Source organism: Lagopus leucura, unplaced genomic scaffold (genome assembly GCF_019238085.1).
Source record: "Lagopus leucura isolate 7727_CA_CO unplaced genomic scaffold, USGS_WTPT01 Super-Scaffold_73, whole genome shotgun sequence".
NCBI lineage: Eukaryota > Metazoa > Chordata > Aves > Galliformes > Phasianidae > Lagopus > Lagopus leucura.
The window spans coordinates 57578472-57599772 of record NW_024962252.1 but is presented as its reverse complement, the minus strand read 5'-3'; the positions used below and the strand labels follow the sequence as shown (position 1 = coordinate 57599772).

The 21301-nt window shown below is 37.1% G+C and overlaps 1 protein-coding gene across 2 annotated transcripts in view; it reads left to right on the top strand.

Annotated features, from left to right (window-relative positions):
* Window positions 1-16766, top strand: part of UTRN (utrophin) — a 348379-nt gene extending 331613 nt beyond the window's left edge. For both annotated transcript variants that reach the window (XM_042895118.1, XM_042895112.1), the window contains 6 exons: window positions 544-702; window positions 1076-1319; window positions 7705-7813; window positions 9274-9360; window positions 12701-12723; window positions 14591-16766. In XM_042895118.1, coding sequence (XP_042751052.1) covers window positions 544-702; window positions 1076-1319; window positions 7705-7813; window positions 9274-9360; window positions 12701-12723; window positions 14591-14599 — 631 coding nt within the window. In that variant the 3' untranslated portion in view covers window positions 14600-16766. The remainder of the gene's footprint in view (window positions 1-543; window positions 703-1075; window positions 1320-7704; window positions 7814-9273; window positions 9361-12700; window positions 12724-14590) is intronic.
* Window positions 16767-21301: the final 4535 nt, after the last annotated feature.

The window sequence follows — 21301 nt, the reverse complement described above, 5'->3', positions numbered from 1 at the left end:
TGGAAAAAAACTTGATTATAAGGAGTGGAGTTTTTGGTTTATTTTGTTTTTACTAAAAGAAAAAGGATGGAGAAGTGCCATGGCATTTTCTTTATCACATCAGAACCTGGTCTGAACTTGATTAACTACACTTTTTTTTTTTTTTTTTTTTTTTTTTTTTTTTAATTTTTAAGGCATTTCAAGTAAGTCATTTGCAGTTTATATTCTCAGGTTCTTGTTTTCACAATTTCTGAACCACCAGCAGCATTTGTTCTTCCTGCATACATTAAACTGTTGTTGTACACTACTACTAATCAATCCTATTTTTCCTGTGCATTGTGTATTTATAAGCTTTTGTAGTATTTTTAGAAACAATTCATGAATTTGAATACAATTTGCTGAGATACACTTCAAAACATACTTCAAAATCTTGCAGGCTTATTTCTTATTCTTAGTCCTTCCACCTAAACAAGCAAATGAAACCTTTCAGTTTGATGAAGTTGTCTGTTCATGTAATAAGTGTGTTTTTGCTCTGTCTTAATCTGCATTGTTGTATTGCTCCAGAGAGGATGAGCATGCTCTTATCCAGCAGTATTGTCAGACACTGGGAGGAGAGTCACCCGTGAGTCAGCCACAGAGTCCTGCACAGATACTGAAATCAGTGGAAAAGGAAGAGCGAGGAGAGTTGGAACGCATCATTGCTGACCTTGAAGAAGAACAAAGGTGATTCATAAGCATCCTATTTAGTCTTTGAATTGTCAATTCATTGTTTGAGCTAAGTGTATGCCATGTATTGTTGTTGGAGAAGATGAAGAGAGATGCATTTAGGAGTCATTATTACAATGATTCCAGGAAAAAAAAAAAATAAATCAGCCAAGGTATGTCGTGTATGGCATAGCTCGGTTAGGTAGAGGGGGTGAGTCTGCAATAAAACAGCATAGGTTCATTGTTTAGAATTTTTTCATAAACTGCATGTAAGACATTGTCTTTAAGCTTACTAATATTCTCTGGTTGGAACTAATGATAGCATAATTTGATTTAAGGATGTTTTTATTTTAAATTATTTACATCATCATTCTTGTCTTCAATATACCAGGAGTCTGCAGATAGAATATGAGCAACTAAAAGAGCAACATCTTCGGAGAGGAATTAACCCTCTTGCATCACCTCCTGACTCCATTGTTTCACCTCAGCATGCTCCTGAAGATGCTGAGCTCATTGCTGAAGCTAAACTTCTGAGGCAGCATAAAGGTCGCCTGGAAGCAAGGATGCAAATTTTGGAAGATCACAATAAGCAATTGGAGTCTCAGCTTCACCGACTGCGTCAGCTACTTGAGCAGGTAAATGTATACTCATGTCTGTCTTTTCTGTCAGGTGACTTCTGCATGATGGATTTCTTGGTGGTGCAAAGGTGTTGGAATTTAACCATAGGTATTTTCACTGTTGATTTGCTCTGTTGCAGTCAGTCATTTCTAGGGTGGAGACATTTTTCCTGCTCTATTCTGAACTACTGTGAATGTCAGATGAGCACAAAATGATTTTAAGTGCTGGAGTGATCATGGTAACTTAGGAAATACACACAAGTGCAGCATTTTTTTCCAGGTTTAAAAGCAGAGGGAAGAAAATATATACTTTTCCAAGTAGTGGTACCAGTCACAACCTGTATTTGACTTCAGTTTTCCAGTCTTTCGTGAAGTTATTTCATTTTGTTGCCACAGTCAGTCACTGAAACGTTTCTTGACATAACAAAGACAGATCGCCAAAGATATTTCTAATATACAAAGGAACAAGTATTTCCATTCAGAAGTCCAGTTCTTAAGTAGCATGTTTATACCTATAAGCTACAGCAAAACGGTCTACTTACAGGCAGGTGTTACAGTCAAAAGCCTTTTTGCAAATGCCAGTAGTTAGAGATGGTAGAGTTTCTTTGCTGGGGGAGGAAATGTTGATCATTTTTGAAGAACGTGCACATCTAGATACAAAAAAAATAAAATGGCAAATTCTACAAAGTGTTGTTAGAGATGTTAGCTTGCAAAACATTGTGTGTGGAAGCTTAAATGTATGAATCTTTTCCCAGAAGTAATCATGACCGTTGGGTCAGAGTCCAGTAAGGCAAAGAATTCCTGCCTTCCTCAAACTGGATGATTGGTTGTATGATTAGAAGATTTAACTAAGCTAAGAAACAGGCTGCATAAAACAAGTATCAGTATGATGTAAGTTCCTGCTGTTGATGATACCCTTACTACAGTGATGAAGGTGGTGTTGTTGTTCCTCTGGCTGGCTGGCATTTTTCTAGGCAGTCTTGGCATCATAGCATTAGGATGCATTTGTTCCAGTGACTTTCCTACCCCTCAAGCAGAATATTGTTGTTGTTGCTGTTAATCTAGCATATTCAATCAGTGTTTGAGTAGTTTATATATTTGATAAGGTAGATAATTGGTGCAGCTGTTGATCATCATTCATGAAGTACCTTGGTAACTATTGCCAACACAAGGTGCTTTGGAGAGGAGTTTTAAACTTGTTAAGAAACTGTTGTAGAATAGAAACATGGAAGTTCTGCCAAAACCCCAGACAGTTTCAGCGTGGTGCTTAAAGCATGAGAATGTTCACCCTTTATTTTTTTTTTCTAATTTGTCTGTAGATAATCTACTTAATATTATATTTTTGTAATCATTGAGTACCTTTATAGCGTTCTTAACAAGATCTTTAGGATATCCGTATATGTTGTGCTAGTGGGCAATGGCTTTGAGGAAACAGCAACATTTTCTTCTTAGCAGTTCTGCCTCTGAATTTCTTTGAGCGTTCTGCAACTTTTGATTTCTGATAGGGTAAGGTAGAACAAAAAAGGTCTTTTGAAATATTTCTGATTTGTTTAAACCACATTTGCTATATGCTTGCTCTTTTGCTTACTGTCCACCATCCCCCCCTTCTGGGGAGTCATGCTAGGCTTCTGATTGTTTCTTGCGCTCTTCCCAAAGATGTTCCTATTTCTGTTCTGTCCTCTTCTAATGGAGTATTTGGTACCAAGTCATTAATTTAAGAAGATCTGCATTATTGCCTTTGTAGTGTATCTGTGATTTTTCAATATAGCTTTCTAAATACATCATTACTGTATGACTTTGTGTTCTTTTGACCTGCCACTGAGCAGTTTTTTTGCAAGCTGTCTCCAAGGATGCTGAAGCTATTTCATTGAAGGGCCTTCAAAAACTTAAATAATTCAAAATCTCAGAATATGTTCTTTGGAATTTCTTTATGTCAACATCAATACAGTTTTGAAGCAGTACTGAATCATGTTACTGTCCTTGTTAACTTTCTGGAAAAATGACCGCTCTTCAGCATGTTTGTTTTTCTGTCTAGGCTGTTTACAGTGTAAAAGTATTTCCCTCTCTCACTACTTGGGAAAGACTATTTCAGAAGCCAGCTGGAGATCAGCTGGAGTTTATTTATTTATTTCCTTTGTTTTTGTCAACTTTGTTTTTGTCAAAATGCTCCAATTACATTTTTAGTAGATGTAAAAAATTCCTTGTCTTGTTAATGAGACAGGATAATCTTCCATGCAAATTATCTAAGTCCAAATGTCAAAATACTCAACTATGTATTTCCTTTAGTAATAATTATTGGTGTTAAAGGACATCGCTGTCCATCTCACAGCACTTTCTTTGTTGTGATTGGCATTTCATGTTCTCTGTTTCTTTCTTCTGTCAACAGCAAAACCCTTAATTTCTCTTCTTCACTCTGCTTCCTGACTGTTTTTTATTTTAATAAAGTGCCACTGAATCTGAAGTATTGAGACCTCTTTATGTAAGAAATATGGGTAGAAAATTAATGAAACTTAGAAACTCCTACAGTAAGTTAGATCTATATCAGAGCATTCAAAGACATTCTTTAGAAAGCACCTTTAGCAGAAAAGTGTGCGTGCTTCCTCACTGCACGTTTGCATTCTTCAGGTCACAATTCTGAGGTTAACATACTATTTTTATTTTAGCAAGCCTACAGGATTGGTAGCTGTCACACAATGTTGTCATTTTGTCTGCCTGATTGATTATAGTGCCAAAGCAGAAGGTGAAACAGAATTTGCTCGTGACAGCTTTGATACCACCATGTTATGTTAATAATATGGAAAAAAAATCCATTTTCACCTTTATTTTTTACAGCTATTTTAGATACTACATGTGCAAAATAGAATTAAGACCTATTATGAGGGGCATTGAAAGTCTAATTTGATTTTTCTTTGTCTGAACAACTGAATAATGGTTTCATGCTGGATTTGATATTGAACTTAATGGAAGTTAACATCATCTGTCAATGGATGTATGGTAAAACTGTAAGACAAGATATATAGGGGGTGCAGCTCCCTCTCCTGCTAAAAGCAGAGGATCTTTAGCAATAAAGAAGTGGAGAGAGCTTTGTGTTCTTTTTGTGACTGGGAGAATAAGCCAGGAATAAGAAGGAACATCTACAGTGAATTTGGAAAAGGAATTAGCCTGCTTCTGAGGTGTTCTGTAGCTGTTTGGGAGGTATTTGTTTAAACAATGATGACAAGAGAAGTCAGATGAGTAATGAGTGTGACTTATCTGACCCTTGAGAGTTGAGGCTCTTCCACAGGAAAGACACCAGCTGGAGTCACACCAAAATTTATGTTGATCCAAATTGGTTAAAATAACTATCTCCCTTGAGATCCTTTGGAACTGCAGTATAACAGAGAAATCCCTCAGTTTTAGAATTTTCTGCAGAACTTACTTGTCCCCTTGTATCTTTATTTAGTTTTATGTAACAAAAAATACGTCACCTCCCAGAAATTGAAGTATCAAGTTTTGATTCCACAAGTTCTTGATGCTCATTATGCACCTTAGAAAAGAGACTATGACTTTTCCGCAACTCCAGTTCTTTCCCATTAAAATTTGGGTTATCTCTCATTAAAACTGTTTAATCGTATAAATACATGCAGCTATTGCCTAAATTATTTTGCATTTAATTTTGCTCAGTGTCTGATTAAGGCTATTCTTCCACTGCCAGAGCTCTTCCTCTGCTGCTCCAAACCCCACTATTCATCTGTTGAGCTGTATAGTCTTGACTTTGTAAGAAGAGGATTTTGGTTTTGTTTGGCTTTTCTTGTTATTGTAGTCATTAGGAGGAAATTCTGTCTAATGAAAATGAATTAATTAGGCATTGGCCTCTGATTAGAAAGAAGTGTATTTAAAAAATAAAATAAAATCCAACTGTGATTCTGAATGCTACAGTAATATATGATATGTATGTAAATGTAAAGTATTCCAGTATGCTTTATTTGATCTCAGTTAATCCCCTGTTCTCATGCTCTGTGTTGTTTTTTTCTTTGTCATTTGCAACAGCACTGCTAAGTGACAATAAATAACCTTCACTACTAATTTGTCATTTAAGTTTGTAGGCGTCTCCTTTGTATCCTAATTAATCTTGACTTTGCAGTGTCTTGCTATCCTTAGTCTAGCCTTCGTGTTGCTGTACTGCAGTTTACTGTCAAGTCCAGCTCTGATCTTCCTCACTCAGTCATCTCTGCATCATTTATCCACGTTTTCTGCTTCAGGAGGGATGGAAATCCAGTCTAGGTACAAGTGTGCATTTTGGATGACTCAGATCCTCTCTATCCATCTCTTCGTGTTGTGGACAAACGCCTATTCTGCCACTGAAGCTACCTTTGTTCTAAACTGAAGTAACTTGTGACCTTCAGAGAGGTTACTTCATCTCCTTAGCTCTAAACTCTTCTTGAACAGAAGTTGCTGTACAGAATTTCCTGGGATTAGTTATCCCTGACTTGGTGTATTTTAAATCACTAAATTCATTTTACCTAGACCCTGTAGCTGTGCTGAAGCCTTATACTGAATAGCAAATGATTTGAATACTCAGTAGGCATTCACTGCTCATACTGATGTCTTGATGGTAAAAGCCTTGCCTGACTTGAGAGCTTTTCCATTTTTCTTTGTCTTCTAAGTGCAGAGCAGTCTCTCTTGATTTATTCTTTTAGTCAAATTTGGAAGTTGGTATTGTCGTAAGGAAAGAGTGATGAGATTGGGAAGAGAAAAACAGATACGCTGAATGCTCAAGGGAACATTTCCTTCTGTGTCTCACCATAGTGTGTGCAAGAAAAGGTATCTCTCATTGTTCAACAATTTGCAGTTTTTTGTTAAGGGTTGTTTTTTTTTTTAACTTATCTCAAGGAATGTTGCTGTGAGCCTAATGCCATGAACTACCAATGAGCAAAGTTGTGCACAAATGAGCTGTTGTGTCAGTTCCTTCTGCTACAAGTCTTGTAAATGTTCTAGATAATTTTTCAGTCTCAAAAAAAATCTTAAAAATAATTTTTGCATTACTTCTGCATCTACTGTTGACAGATTTAGATAAATAATCTCCTTATTAAGCTGTTTGAAAGTAATTTGATGATTTGCAGTCAGAAAGATAAATGATGGGGGCAGCCATTTTGGTGAAGATTATGTAATTGCCTCAGATATAAATGCTGTTTCACATGCTTCTGGCTTTTCAGAACAGTCATTTTTGGAGCTTGAGTATTGTGTAACACTTTTTCAAAGGATTTCTTACAAAAATAAAAGAAGGGAGAGAGGTAGAAATGCCTCTGCAGGGTTCCTTCCAGTATTTCTGAGTTTTATAGTGAAGAAGTCTTATAATCTTTCGTTGTTTTGCATCTACATATATATATACATGTACGTACTCTCAACCACACACATGACTACAGCTATAAATGACTACAGAACTTTGATGTTTGATTCTTCAGATGACTAGGAATCCAGAAAGACTTGCTTCAACAGTTTCAAAGCATGGAGACTCCTGTTTCATAGTTTTCTGGAAATTATATTGTAAAATTTGGGGATTCTTGCCAATCTGGAGTTCTCCATACTGTGGAGAAACAGCGACAGCAGGAGTGGTGGATGGTAGCTACTACTTTTCAGATTTAACAGTTCTCCTGAATCTGGCATCTTTGTTTGGCCTGGTTGTGAAATAAGTTTAGCAAAATAATTTCTGATGCTTGATTGAACTGATGCTATTAAGCATGATCAGTCACCTTAGCCAAAGCTTCTTAGCACAACTTAGCTGGCTGTCTTGTATGTGTGCACATATTATATATTATGTGTGTGCACATATTATATGTGTGTGCACGTATTATATTATATGTACATATATATGTACATACATATATCATAGAATCATAGAATGGCCCGGGTTGAAAAGTACCATAATGATCATCTACTTTCAACCCCCCTGCTATGTGCAGGGTCACCAACCACCAGACCAGGCTGCCCAGAGCCGCATCCAGCCTGGCCTTGAATGCCTCCAAGGATGGAGCATCCACAACCTCCTTGGGCAGCCTGTTCCACATATATATGCATACATAGCCAACCTCATTAATAACATTGTGTAGTTTTTAGGCATAGCTGGGTTGAGAGCCTTGTCAGGCTATTTGGATTGTACTTAACAAATTGTGCTTCTGTGTCACACCACTCATAGGTGAAGATCATTATTAATTAAGGTGACAACTGGAGTGTTATAAGAATTATGCTTGAGCATGATTTTTTTTTAATAGGTTGTTTTGTTTTGTCTTTCTGATAGCTGTATAGAGCTAGGCCACCTTTGAATACTTTGAAGACAAGGTGGCAGGATGACCGTATACAAGCTCACACTTAGATTATGTAGGTATCACTTACTTAAATTGGCATTTCACTGTCTCCCATGTAGCCTGAGTCAGACTCCCGGGTTAATGGTGCCTCCCCCTGTACTTCACCCCAGCATTCAGCCCTCAGCTACTCACTCGATCAAGAGACAAGCTCGCAGTTTCATCAGGCAGGTGAGTGTCTGGTCAGGTAACGTGCTATGTGAGTCTGTAGACAGATACTGGATGGTTTTGTTTGCATATTTCTGAAATTATTGGCCAATAAAAATACACACAAAAAGGAGATGATCTTTGTCCAAGAGCAACATATATTGCGTCTGGAGTGCTGCTACCTTGCATCTTGCAGCTGCTTTCAGGTATCACAAGGTTCTGAGTGATGGATGTCTATCACAGTTTTTTTTCGTTCTGGCTGTTCTGAGCTACTGGGCTAATGTCCCCTCCCCTGGGAGAACCAGATTGCATTGGAATGAAATGGCCAACAGCTGTTTGTCCTACAGTACATGCATACAGCCAAGTAATCTGTCAGATACAGGAACAAATGTCCAAATGCATAGAATTGAAACTTCCTGATTGCTGCTTTAAAAATTCTGTGTGTGCCCTCCTTATTCTGGTACTTTGACCCCAACCCTCAAAGCTTTCATCTCTTTAGGAATTATTTAGTGTATAATAGTACAGCCTCTGCACATCAGGGGATTTCTCACTTGAAAGATTATTTTAAATTCTCCAATAGCAAAACTCATTAATTCCCCCAGCAATTAGCAGAAATAATTATGAACCATTGAATGTTCAAAAATAGGAGAAAAAATAACAGATTTTTCTCAAACTGTCTAAGTATAATTTCCTCCCTATTTTCCTTTTCAAGCCTTTGTTTCATAAATTTAAGAAAATTATGCTATTTCTGTGGAAAGCCAGAAAAACATTCTTTTGCATACTGGGAAGTTTTCCCAGTATGTAGTATTGATGTGTGTTTTCATTATAATATGTCTGAAAAAACATGGGACTTCTCTGAGTCTGATTTAATACAATGGTAGATTTATAAGCGATGCTGTCTAATTACAGAGCCAGTTGTACTCCCTAACCATTCCATATGCTAATTTTACGCAGCACTTAAAAAATACCACAGCAACGAGGATTTTAACACTAGTGAAATTGCTGGTGCATATTGAATAAATACTGCCTAAAAGAGATTTTTTTTATTTATTTATTTTAAAATGTGCTCACTCTGGAAGTTAGGTGACAAGCTGTCTCATACAAAAAGTGAAGAACATAACTGAGCAGTTATTGAGTATAATCCCTCCATCTTGTTGACCTTTTACTTAACTGTAAATTCTCATAAGCTGCATCTTGTTGGTAGTTCCTTCCAGTTTTTGGGTGCGGTGATTGTGCTTTAATAACAGAAAAAAGTATTTATGCTGCAAATCAGCAATTTAACTTCCATCTCTTCTCCCAGACCTCTCAGTTACCAGTGACAGTTCCTGCACATTAAGTTACAGATGCTTCAGCTAATGATTTCTAATGAAATGTAAAGCAATATTCAAATGGATGATTGGATGAGAATGCCTTTAAGAATGCTGTCGTCTTTTTCTGTTTCCTTGTTACTAAATTAATTGCTTTCTTTGTTGTCATATCTGCAGATGACTTGTTAGTTCCACCTCATGATACCAACACAGATCTGACAGATGTTATGGAGCAAATCAACAGCACATTTCCAGCTTGCTGCTGTAAGTGTAACAAAATACCTCTCTGACAGTAGTAGTGAATTTGAGGTGGTCTTACGAAGAAAAAAGTCATTCCCATGGTATCAACTAAGAAAAAATCTTCTGTCTGATAAGATATCTTGTCAGCATATACAAGTTACAGAACTCTATTCTTTACGGATACTCAATATTCATTCTCCCATATGTATGAAGGGAAATTTAAAAATATTCCTGTGTTTTACATTGGAGTTATTTGCAATAAGAAAAGCCTGTTGCTCCATTTGGAATTTTCATTTGTGTATGCATAAGGGAAAAAGACACCTAGGAGTCCATTTCATGCTTGTGTAAAATCTACATAGAGCCAAGGTGAATGTAAATTTAGAAATTTTGAACACTGCTTCTATAACAGAAATTGAAAAAAAATGCCATAGGCTACAGCAGGAACCATAGCCCAATGCTGATTCCCTGAACTAATTATTGAACTAGTTACTAAACTAATTGGCCAGAAGAAATAACTGTTAATGCAGCACATAAGACCATTCCCTGCTTAAGTACATTGAAAGTTAATATTTTATTCAGTCTCTATTAAAGTAAAATCAAACAGCTTCATATGCATGACTTCCATCAGCCAACATATGCTGCTTCTGGCACTGTTCCTTGAAGAGTGTCACTGCACTTGGAAGAATGAGTGGCTATCTTTCTGGTTCAGTCAGTATTTCATACAGACTGTTGTTTTATTGGTTTTGGCAGGCATGAGTTAAAGTGGCAACTTTGTTATTTGTCTATTTTTTTTTTTTTAACCTATGCACATACCTTTATCTTCAGCTCTTCTACTTTAGCAAAACAGTAGTGAAAGCTGATACATTCTTCCATATTCAACAGTTCTTTGCAATGAAATGTAATGATGGTTAGTTTTAAAAGGCACAAGTGAGAGGGAGGTGTTAATGTCTAGTCCTTTTGGAAGCAGCAGAGCTCTGCTCTATTCTACATTGTAAGCTCAGTGAACCTTGTGAAAATACACCTTTTATCTCTTATACATACATTGGCTGTGAAAAACTGCATCAAAGATGATGCACTTTGCACATTTTGAGAAAGCAAATTAGAATTTAGCGAAAGTGGTTTTGATACAGATGACTCTTAATATTTTCAGTGAGTTCAGTAGTTCGGAGCCCATTGCTTTATAAATTAAGGATTTATTAAGCAAATTAAGCAAAGTACAGCTCTTGTTTTTGCAGATAACTCTCTGGCATGTATAAGTAGGTACTAGTCATGTTTGTTCTTCAGTTATACTGTAGGATGAGCTGAAGACTAAGCGCTATCAGACATTTTATTGGTGTTGCAATGTTAGAATATAACCAGTGTTTAATAGCTAATTTCCCTGCTTTGAGTTAGTGACAGGTAGATCCTAGCAACAAAACCATGTCAGCACAGCTTCCATAAAGTAAAACCTAGTGGAAGCACTCTTCCTTCTCTAGTACAGTCTTGAAGTCCAGAAGTAATTTGTTCAGAAAGCTTTGTGTCTTCTAGTGATGTTAACTGGTCTTTGGGACAATGATAAAGGGGGTCATTTGCCCTCCACAGACAAGATGCCACTGACCTTTTTCAGTGCTAAGGACTATTTTGTCTGCCCCTAGCTTTAAGGGGGAAGAAGATATAACATCTCTGAAAGAAAAGTATGAGTTCCTTCCACTGAAAGTGTAATTTGAAAATAATTAAAAATATTTATTTGTCTGAAAACGGTAGGGAAATTTTCTTGTGTGCTGTCAGCATTTTCATAAATTTTTTTCTCCTAAATTAAAAAGAATGTACGGAGGAATATTGGAAGCAAGTCACACAAAGGGGTTATAGTGTCTCCAGCCTTAGAGGCTGTCAAGACTGTTGTTGGCATTCATCTTACTTTCAGTGAAAGGTTGCACAAGATGACCTGCAGAGACTGTCCAGTGTTGCTATATGGCTTTCTGAATCCAATTTTATCATATAAATTAAAGGTCACAATAGAAGGCTTTTCATGGCAGATTGAGGTCCAGGTCAATCTTTTTGATGTACTGATAAAGAAAAGATACACTAAAAACACTGCCTGCCAACCATCTCCTATGCTCTTGAGTCACACTGCATGCATTCATCAATCTGTTCCCTAAGATTTCACACAGATATCGGAGTACTTAGCAACTTCTGGAGATACTCTGAATATCTGAATGCTTTGGCTGCAGTAGCATTGCAATGTCTTAAGTATTTAAATGGCTATTGCTATAACATCCAGGTCTTACAGCACATTGGGACTCTCTCTTCAAAACCTCTGCAAGGTAGGGGTGTAACAGAACTTTCATCTTCAACACCTGTATCTCAGAGGAAGCAACAGGGGTTAAGGACTGTAGCTGCTCACTGTGGGAGGTACTGGGAAGAGTGGAGAGCACTGTCACTATGGAACCTATAGCTCAGTTGCTAGGCTCTGGATATGCCTGGTGATGTGAACACTTCTATAAAATACATTAAAAGAAGTTGAAGGAAAAAAGTTGCATTAAACTACTAACCACGGAACATTCTTGGATCCTAATCCCTTGGGACCCTGAGCAATGGTTGCTATTGTCTGCTGCTGTTCTGATTGCATACAAAACATGTTGGGAGATTCTGTATAGCCAACGGGACAGTCACAGTGCTTAGAGTTTTCCAGAAAGATGGATTTGCAAAACTTTCCCAGAGTAACTTCAAAGTAGCCAAGCAGATGTACAGAAGGTGCCTCATTTTTTAATCTGTTAATTGCTGCATCACTCTAAAATAAATAGGCAAGCAACTTGCAGAATTGATGCAGTAAAAGAAGTGAGGAGAGAGCAACTGTTTACTGCTAACTCTTGAGATAAAGATTCCAGTTTCTCTATTCTGTTCTGTTTTTTGTTCTTACTTCACATCCTTTTATCCCTACATGCATTTCTTGCTTAAGGTCTCTGACCAGTCTTCTTCCTTTTTGAATGAAATGTCTAAAATGTCACAGCTATTACTGCAATACAGATAATATCAGAATTATTCAATGATGTACCAAGCTGCTCTAGTATGATTTCATTTTACCAGAGATTTTTATAATACAGCACTCACAGGTCTATGGAGTTGTAAGTAGTGAGTAAGGGACAGTACAATCTGTATTCATATGCTGTAAATTTGTTACAATAAAAATTATGAAGAAATAATGTACGCATCATTGCAACACACTTGTAGTTAAATGGGTTGGGTTTTTTTGTTTGTTTGTTTGTTTTTAAGATAAAAGCTTTCTATTCTTTGACAGTACATATTTTCCTGTTGCTGAATTTGGTTTTGTACTACCAAGATGCAGAATCATGTAAATTTCTAACTTTTTTTTCTTTATTTGCAGCAAGTTTCACTGGCAGACAACAGGTATGAGGCATTCTGATGTATTTGCATAGTTCTAGGAAGCAGAATAAAACAAGTGGGAAAATTCCATTAAAATGAATTGGCTAGTTCTTTATTTTCTCCCTAGCGGGCTATTTGGAGGCTAGACCACTGTAATAGGAAATGTAAAGTTTGAAATATCCCAGTTAATAGAAAATTCCTATGGGCTTAGACACTACCAAAGCTAAAGTGATGCGCAGTTTTGATGTGCTGACCATAAGGAATCAGCTCAAATCTATCAGCTAGTTAGTTTCAAGCCAGCTTCAACTCTGGGAGATCAAAACTGGTTCATGCAAAAGACATCCATGTGTGCCTGTTCCCTGGTTCCCATTGTTCCCGATTCAGATGGGTCTATGGCTCAAGAGCTGTGGGGTAACTTTGGTATTAAATTATGCTGCCTTCTTACAGTAGACAACCTCTTTACAAAACTAAATAAGATTTTTGGCTACTCTAACAAAAATTTGGAAATCAGTCTGATATTTGGATACTACCAAGTTCTTAAAAATCTACCTGGTATGAGCAGCTACATTTCTCTTACAAACAGGAGAAATAGGGAAAACAACAGAACAAAACAAAACAAAAACACACTCTTGTTATAGGTTTAGGTTGATATTAGAGCAAAATTACGACTAATAAGGAACAACATAATCTTCTGTCATTGCAGAGTTCTTTGCAAAGTTTAATTGTTAAATAAGTCTAATAGACAACCATGGATTGCTGTGTGTAAGGAGTGAGAAGAATGAAGTGATAGGCAGAGTTAATTACTTCCCTAATTTGTTCACCTTCTCCATTAATCCGCATTTTGTAAGGTCACACCTTTCCCATGTTAATGTCTAAAAATTCAGAAATATTAATTGGCCAAACACTTTCTTGTACTGTAATATCTGGCGTAATAGGATTGCCCTTCTGAACACTGACTCAGATGTTGGGTTTCAGTCTCTTAACAAGGTAAATTAACTGAATTAAAATAATATTATTCAGCAGTCCTTCCTGTCAGCAGGCATAGGGATATCTTTCAGTGTAATCAGTGATAAATATTAATCTTTCTGAAAAAGCATTTGATTTTTTTTAGAAACAAAATTATTTCTGAGTGATCTCACACTTGAAATAGACCACTCTAGCACTGTGTGAGAAGGGGTGTTTGTCTGTTTTGCAAAGAACAGAATTATAGAATCATGAGATAGCTTGGGTTGGAATGGACTTTAAAGATCACCCAGTTCCAACCTTTTGCTGTGAGCACGGTTGCCAGCCACCGGCTCAGGCTTCCCAGGACCCCATCCAACCTGGCTTTGACCATCTCCAGAGGTGGGGCATCCACAGCATCTGTGGACAGCTGTGCCAGTGCCTCACCACCCTCCGTGGAAAGGATTTTTTTCTGACATCTAGTACAAATCTCCTCTCTTTTAGTTTAAAACCATTCCTCCTGAAACAGGAGCCTGGAAATAAGTATCACATTTTAGGGGTCTGTGTCCAAGCCCCATTTGTGTATACTCTCCAATTTACCACTTAGGATTCAGATAGAACAGTAGTTTGTCTAAACATTTTTTCTATGGGTATACAGCAAGGAAAGCCTGTAAAGTATATTTATTACTCTGTAGTCATAAAATCCTTTGAGATTTACTCAATAAGAATTTTAAATACTGCAGCACAGTAAAATGAGGATTCTCTTAACTACATGCCTGGGTGATTTGCTGAATCTTGTGACAATACATCTAAATTTTTAAAATTCAGGGTTTTTTTGCAAAATTACATCTGAGTCCTTAAGTGAACCAAGTCCAGAGTATTTAGAACTGTCTGTAGCGGACTGTGCATGTTAGTATGGTACTGACATGGCTATTTCTCATCATTACAGGCAATGTGAAGTGCTCATTTGGACGTCCACCAGTGCTTCCTGACGTGCAGTACAGCCCTTTTCTACAAAACACCAATTGCAAGTTCCACTCTATCAGAAGTCTGCATGGGACCTTGGAACATGCTGTTTGCTTTGACTACATGTTCTACTTGAAATACTAAAACACTGAATACCCAAAGATGAGGATATTGTTTTTATATTATAGGTTCTTTTTCTTCTTCCCTTTCTATGCAACTGTAAATTAATGAGCAGTGGAGTATTTGTCACTGATTTGTATAAATATACAGCCGCGGGAAAAGGGGCAGGGGCTTTATATATGTTCTTTTTGATAAAGTGAACTGCATAAGGAGTATGGAGCAAAATGTTACATTTATACATTCCTTTCAGCTCTTTGCTTTTGCATTGTAAAATATCCTCAGTTATATTCTCATCCATTTAATATTCTGTTCTGATTATTTATATGCTAAGCATCTGACCACATACACTTCAGAATTACCCTTGATTTGTTTTCAGAATTGGCATATGAAGTTCCCATAATGTGCATTATTGTTACTGTTTAACACAAATTGCCTTGAAGTGAAAGCTACAGTATTTTAACACCATTAAACAAGATAATCTCTAATTTCAAGTCATAATAATTATTATGCACCAAAATGATATTTTTAACATTCTTTTAGTTGATTCTAGTCAACACACTCCATTTGGAGGATTATTTTTTAAGCTTTACTTTACTTTGAATCTGGAGATAGCTAAAAGAGGACTTAGGTGATAGTTTAAGTTGTTTTTAGTAAGGTCTAAGTTAGTGTAATCTTGCCCAAATTTGTTTGGAGACAAAGCTTTGCTGTTCCTTGCTGTGCCAAACTTGTTTCAAGTTTTGGAACATACAGTCTGTGAACTAAAGCTCATTTCCGTGAGATCCCCTTTTGTTTATTCAAACACACAAGTCTTTTATCCACCTCTTAGAAACGAAGAGACAATTAGAAAGCCTTTTCCAATACTGTTGGTGATAGAACGTTTTCTTCAAAGCTGCAGTGCTCTTAGATTGTATCATGTGGCATTGTAATCTTGCAACTCATCTTTACCTTCGAGATCTTTGAGATTTACCTTGAGATTTGTGTACTTCAAGTAGGAATAATTATGGAAAAATTATGGCACTGATCAGCTGATCTCTAGATTTAAAACAATCATCGGAGTTTTTTAATGCCTTCATGGAGTTTACAATGCTGCATGGACACTTGCTTTCATGTCAAGACATACCTTTAATTGGTAAAACTGCATGCAATATGTATCCTGTACAGTGGAGAGAATCTAAACTATGTTGTTGTTGATTATTACTGAAGAAAAGAAGCCTCAAAATGGTATTGGAAGAGTTACAAATTCTGTACTGCTACCAAAAGATTCTAGAGGACATTAAAACAAAGTCAGGAATATCTAGTGCTTATGCGGTGGTGCCAACTAGACTGCACCCACACTACTCGCTCCTGGAACACTGCTGCTTGAGGAGCGATTTGGGCACAGCATTGATCACATTCTAGTGTTGGCTCTGATGCCAGTTCTTTCTGAACTCTTGGCAAATTATTTAACCACTCTGCCTCTGTTTTCCCACCTGTAAAATGGGAGTGACAGTACTTACCTCTCAAAGGTGTAGAGAGCTTAGTTAGTTAGTGTGAAAAGCTCTATTTAAATGCTAAGTATTATTCTTGAGTGGGTGGAGCAAAACTGTCAAGTGAGAAGAGAAGATGCTGGCTACTATAAATGCTTCGTCTATTAAAAAAAAGTAGCATAGTTATTCTGAGAAGACAAACACATTTTACAGAAGAGGAAAGCCATGACCACCTTTCTACCTCAGACCTATCTTCATGAGTAGTATTGGAAATAGCTTTATATTCTGTTCTCTGCAAAGTATTTTGCTTTTATCGAGCTTACATCATTCTCTAGGCAAAGAATCCTTAAAAATAGCCCCCACATAAGTTAAAAAGAAAAAAAAAAAGTCTAAGCAGTGAATTTGGTGGCTTTTATTTTTGTTCTGAATATGAGGTTATGTGTAAAGTTGTTTTTCTGCCTGTGTTTGTATGCATCCTTTGTCCTCTGCTGCCAAGTAAGTGCTACTTCAAACACTACATTGTAACATTATTCCTCTGTGATAATAATAAATAAATGGAATATATTGCAGTAAGATGAGAAAATGTATGGAATTTGTTCAAGTTTTGAGCTCCTTCAGGGATGCCACTTCTCATTAATACGTGCTGCAAATTTAATTCTGAAGAGAAGTAATTTTAAGACTGGAATGTGGTTTTCATTTATATATATGAGATAAATCAGTGTTTTCTCCCATAAGTCTGTGTGTATCTTCTGAAGTTTTCCACCTTCAGTGATTTAGTCTGGAGTCCTGTTCAGCTGCATGACAGATTTTAAATATGATCAACAGAGAAGCACTGCTTTAATTTAAGAAGTTCTATGTATACATATTATGAAACAGCAATAATACAAGCAATAATACATGAAGCTGTGTCAAATATTAGAACTGTAAATTAGTCTACGTTTCAATGCCATTTAGTCAGCATGCTCAGCTGTAACATAGTACTAGTTATTCAGTCATGATGTGTACTTTCTAGCCTCATCATGTGTTAATTTGGGGTATTTCCATTAAGTTTTTGTCAATAAGTGTTAGAACTGCTATGCTTAGGGGAGGAAAATAGAGTAAAACTTCCTTGAGGTGAAAGCACCTGTCTTTGTGGTAAGGAATTGTGAGGGGCAGAAATATCTAAATAACTCCCTGGGGTTGCATTTAGACATCTTAATGGCCTGGTTTTTGTGTACGTTGAGGCAGCTTTCCTTCTCAACGTGATGATATCAAACAACAAAAATCTCATGACAAATGACCCTTTAATACATTTTCTCTGCCATGTTTTAGTAGTAGTGGATGTATTCAAAGACCATGTTATTTTTTTTTTAACTTCTTCTAACTTAGGAATTTGGGGAAAACAAACAAAAAAAAACCTGAAAGAAAACAAAAAAACCTGAAGACTTTTCTTTGAAAACAGCTCCATACACGATGTTTTGGGTCATATGACATTTTTCTCCATTCTCAACTATTTTCTGTTTGTCAGAAATACTTCAGACTTCTGTGTCACGGCGTTTTTATTACTGCATAATTGTGCTGCATTGTAATTCTGAACTTGTTTATATATGTTGTGAGCAATACACCATGAAACGCTAGGGCAATAGGTGCTAATAATGACTACGAAGAGCATGGCCTGCTTGACCAGAGAAGGACAGCTGAGAGATAAGATCAACAAAACAGCTCTCAGAGTTGAGCAGAGAGGAACTAAAGCTGCAGTGTTAGGATAAACCTAATAACAAGCATTTGTTAGAAATAAAAGGCTCCTTTCTAAACACTGACTGCATGAACTGCAGTGCTAATAGCTGGAGTTGAAGCAAGATTGAGATAATATTTGTCTTCTCCAAAAAAACAAAGCAAAAAAACAAAAAAACCAACAGTGTTGTTGATGATCAGGCTTGTATTCTTGTTCTGCTGTTCATGAACAAATTAAAATGGCTTAAGACATTGGAGGAAAAGGAGCTTCAGAATGATGCCATGTTTGCTCAAAAAGAATAAGAAGAAGAGTATGAGTTGGACTAGCTGGCCTTCAGAGGTGCCTTAAGGATTCTAAGGTTGATTCTGTGATTCTGTCTGATTTTCTCTGTATTAGGGCTGCTGTCTGTATTACCCTACATGGAGAGATTGCCTAAGCTGTGTTTTCCCTGATCTGGGACTTTTTCACTACTACAAACATGGCCTATTCACCTTTTCCTAAACGTAATGAGTAGACATGTCAAAGGATAAACCCAATTTTTTTTTCTTTATCTCATCAATGCAGAATAGACCTCATTCACTTATTTCAAATGTAGAAGTAAATAAAATATGATTGGCTGGTCTTGTTTCTTAGGTATATGTGGTATATGTGTAAAGGTATAAGTGAAAATGTGCTTTTTTCACCTTCCACTCTGAAACAGATTTTCTTGGGTGTTAATATTCTCCCTTTTTGGACCAAGGCAAGGACATCCAGATATTCAGGTGATACTATGTGAGCTACTTGAATTATGAGACTTCAGCCCTGCTAGCTTAGAGAAGCAGAACCCAGGTACAAGCTGTCCATGGACACACAAGAATTTGTGTCAACCTGCTGCCCTGGATCAGGGCTTCTGTCCTCACAACTGTTATTTCTACGGTTAAAAAACGTAGGGCTTTTGGTCATTTACAATACAAATCAGCCTCTGGAGAGAATTTGCGACATGTATTTTTTGTTCTCCCTTCTGGTATAGAGTTGCTCTTCAAAAAACCTTCCCGAAGGTAAACATTTGCACCACAGCAAAACTGAGGAACCAGTCCTGTCCATTGTAGTGCAGAAATGAAGTTGTCATTCCACAAGGCTGAGTATTCTGTTCCCACAACGACAATGAAAAAATCAGCCTTACAAGTGTAGCCAAGGTGTTGATTGATAACAGTGGTATGAAAAAAAAAAAAAAAAGCCAAAAGCTTTAGTGGGATAACTAAAAGGGAGAGCTGCTTTAGCCTTAAAGACAGATGAAGCTCTTAGTGATCAGTAAGTATTCCTTATGTTTGTCACAAAAGGAACTTTCTTCCAGTGGTCAGCAAAGATGAAATCTTCCTTGGTTTACACGTCTTTGGGAATCTATCTTCTGCCTTTAACACCACTTAAATATTAATGATGTTCCAGCAGAAATTGCACTCTTTGCAACTTCAAGCTCTGCTTTAGAAAGAACAGCTGCAGGCAAGTACAGCAGCCTTTGTTGGAAGAGGAAGGCAGGGGGTTGCTTCCAACTGCTGCAGACAGCACCAAGGAATTCCTTTTAATGAGACCTGCTCTGTTAGCTTGCTTATTGAAAGTGATAAACCAGGGAAGCTGAATAGGTTTCCTAGATGCCAGTATGTGTTAAAGATTAATGCCTACACAGAAAACAAGTAAACCATATAGACAGGATCTGTCTTACATCTTAGTTATCATCTCTGAAACATATTATTTCCGGATGAACTATTCATGCTCCTGTTAGTTACTCTTTTTATAGTCAGGTAAGCACCCTGACAATGTCTTGTTTTTTAGACATTTTGGGGTTGGACTCGATGATCTCTGGAGGTCCCTTCCAACCCCTACAATTCTGTGATTCTGTGACGTTTACTATGTAATATTTAGCTTAGAGAAATATGCTTCAGAAATACTCATTTTATGTCAGTAAGGTAGCCTAGGGTATTAGCTCAAAGAAAAATACCTTGGTATTAAATGTATGTAAAGCAGTGGAGAATGTAGTTTTTAGGATTTGTTGCCAGCTAGAACAAGTGACTTGGTTATAAATATATATATATACGTGAAAAACACCAAGCAGTATTTCAGCAATTCTTCATCTGCATGTGAAATTCCTTTTGCCCCCACAGTAATCACTATGTCTTTATAACTTGGATATAAATACTTAGAAAAATTGCTAAAAATAAAAAGTACCAACATTTTGAGAGTCTCAAGCTAGTTTTAAGTCAGTTAGGAAAAAAAGCTGCTTGGATGAGAAAGATTCACCTGAATTTTATATGGAGATAGGCAAATATTTGATAAAATACAGTAACTTCGTGTGACTACAAGCCTGAAGAGTTGCTGTGTAACTGTGGCTCTTCAAAAATAGGTAGCAAAACCATTCATTTTTCTTCACAAGAGATGGGATTTTGCACACCGAGGGATTCATCTTTATCATGAGCAGTTCTGTGCAATTCTGTTTCTCTGTATGTATTTGCAGTGTGCTATTACTGCCTAACCCACATATGAGATTTCACACGTTAGAATAAGAGAGTGGACAGAAGATACACTCCAACTGAAAATGCAGTGAGCCACATCTGAAAGAAAAGAAGGGAAAGTTAAGGGTTCCCCTGTTCTGGCTTTTTAAAAACAGATGGGAAGTTTGCTTTCTTTCAGTCTTCAGAATCCTTCCCCATCTGACATGATTTTTCAGAGACATTGAGATTGGCTTTTCAGTGACATCAACAGGTTTGTTCAACACTCACAGGTACACAACATCACATCCCATAGACTCACATGTATACAATTTAATTAAATGTTCTCTAATCTGATTCTTCTCAAGTGACAAGGAGGACATTTCTCTTGCTCTAGACTTCCCTTCTGGCTTCAGGGACCTGGGTTTCCTGTAATGGTATTGAACTACCGATAAAGACGGAGGTGAAGAGGAGATTTAGCACTTCAGACCAATGTGTGCTTTGTCACCAAGTCCCCTTCTGCAGTGCGTCCACATTTCCCCTGGTTAACCTGCACAAATCTTAGTAGTTCTTCCTTGTTTAGGAGTAGGAGGTCCACCAGAGTCTCTCCCCCACCAGCTCCTTGGCCATATGTTAGGAAATTGCTGATAAAATTTTCCCCAGTTACCATCACTGAGTCAATGTACCATCTTACACAGAGCTGAGAAAAATAGCAATGGATTAGTAGGGAAGAACATTTTAAATGCAGATGCTTGTGTTGGTTTTGCTTAATGCCCCTGAAAGTATTTTGGTGAGCAGTTGGGAGGAGTCTAATGAATGGCTGTGACAAACATGCACACAGAAAGAAAAACTGTTCAGATGCATTTCTGTCTCCCTAGCCCCAGCAGCCCCTCTGGAATGGAAAACGTAGTTCTGACCTACTTGCTTTCAGT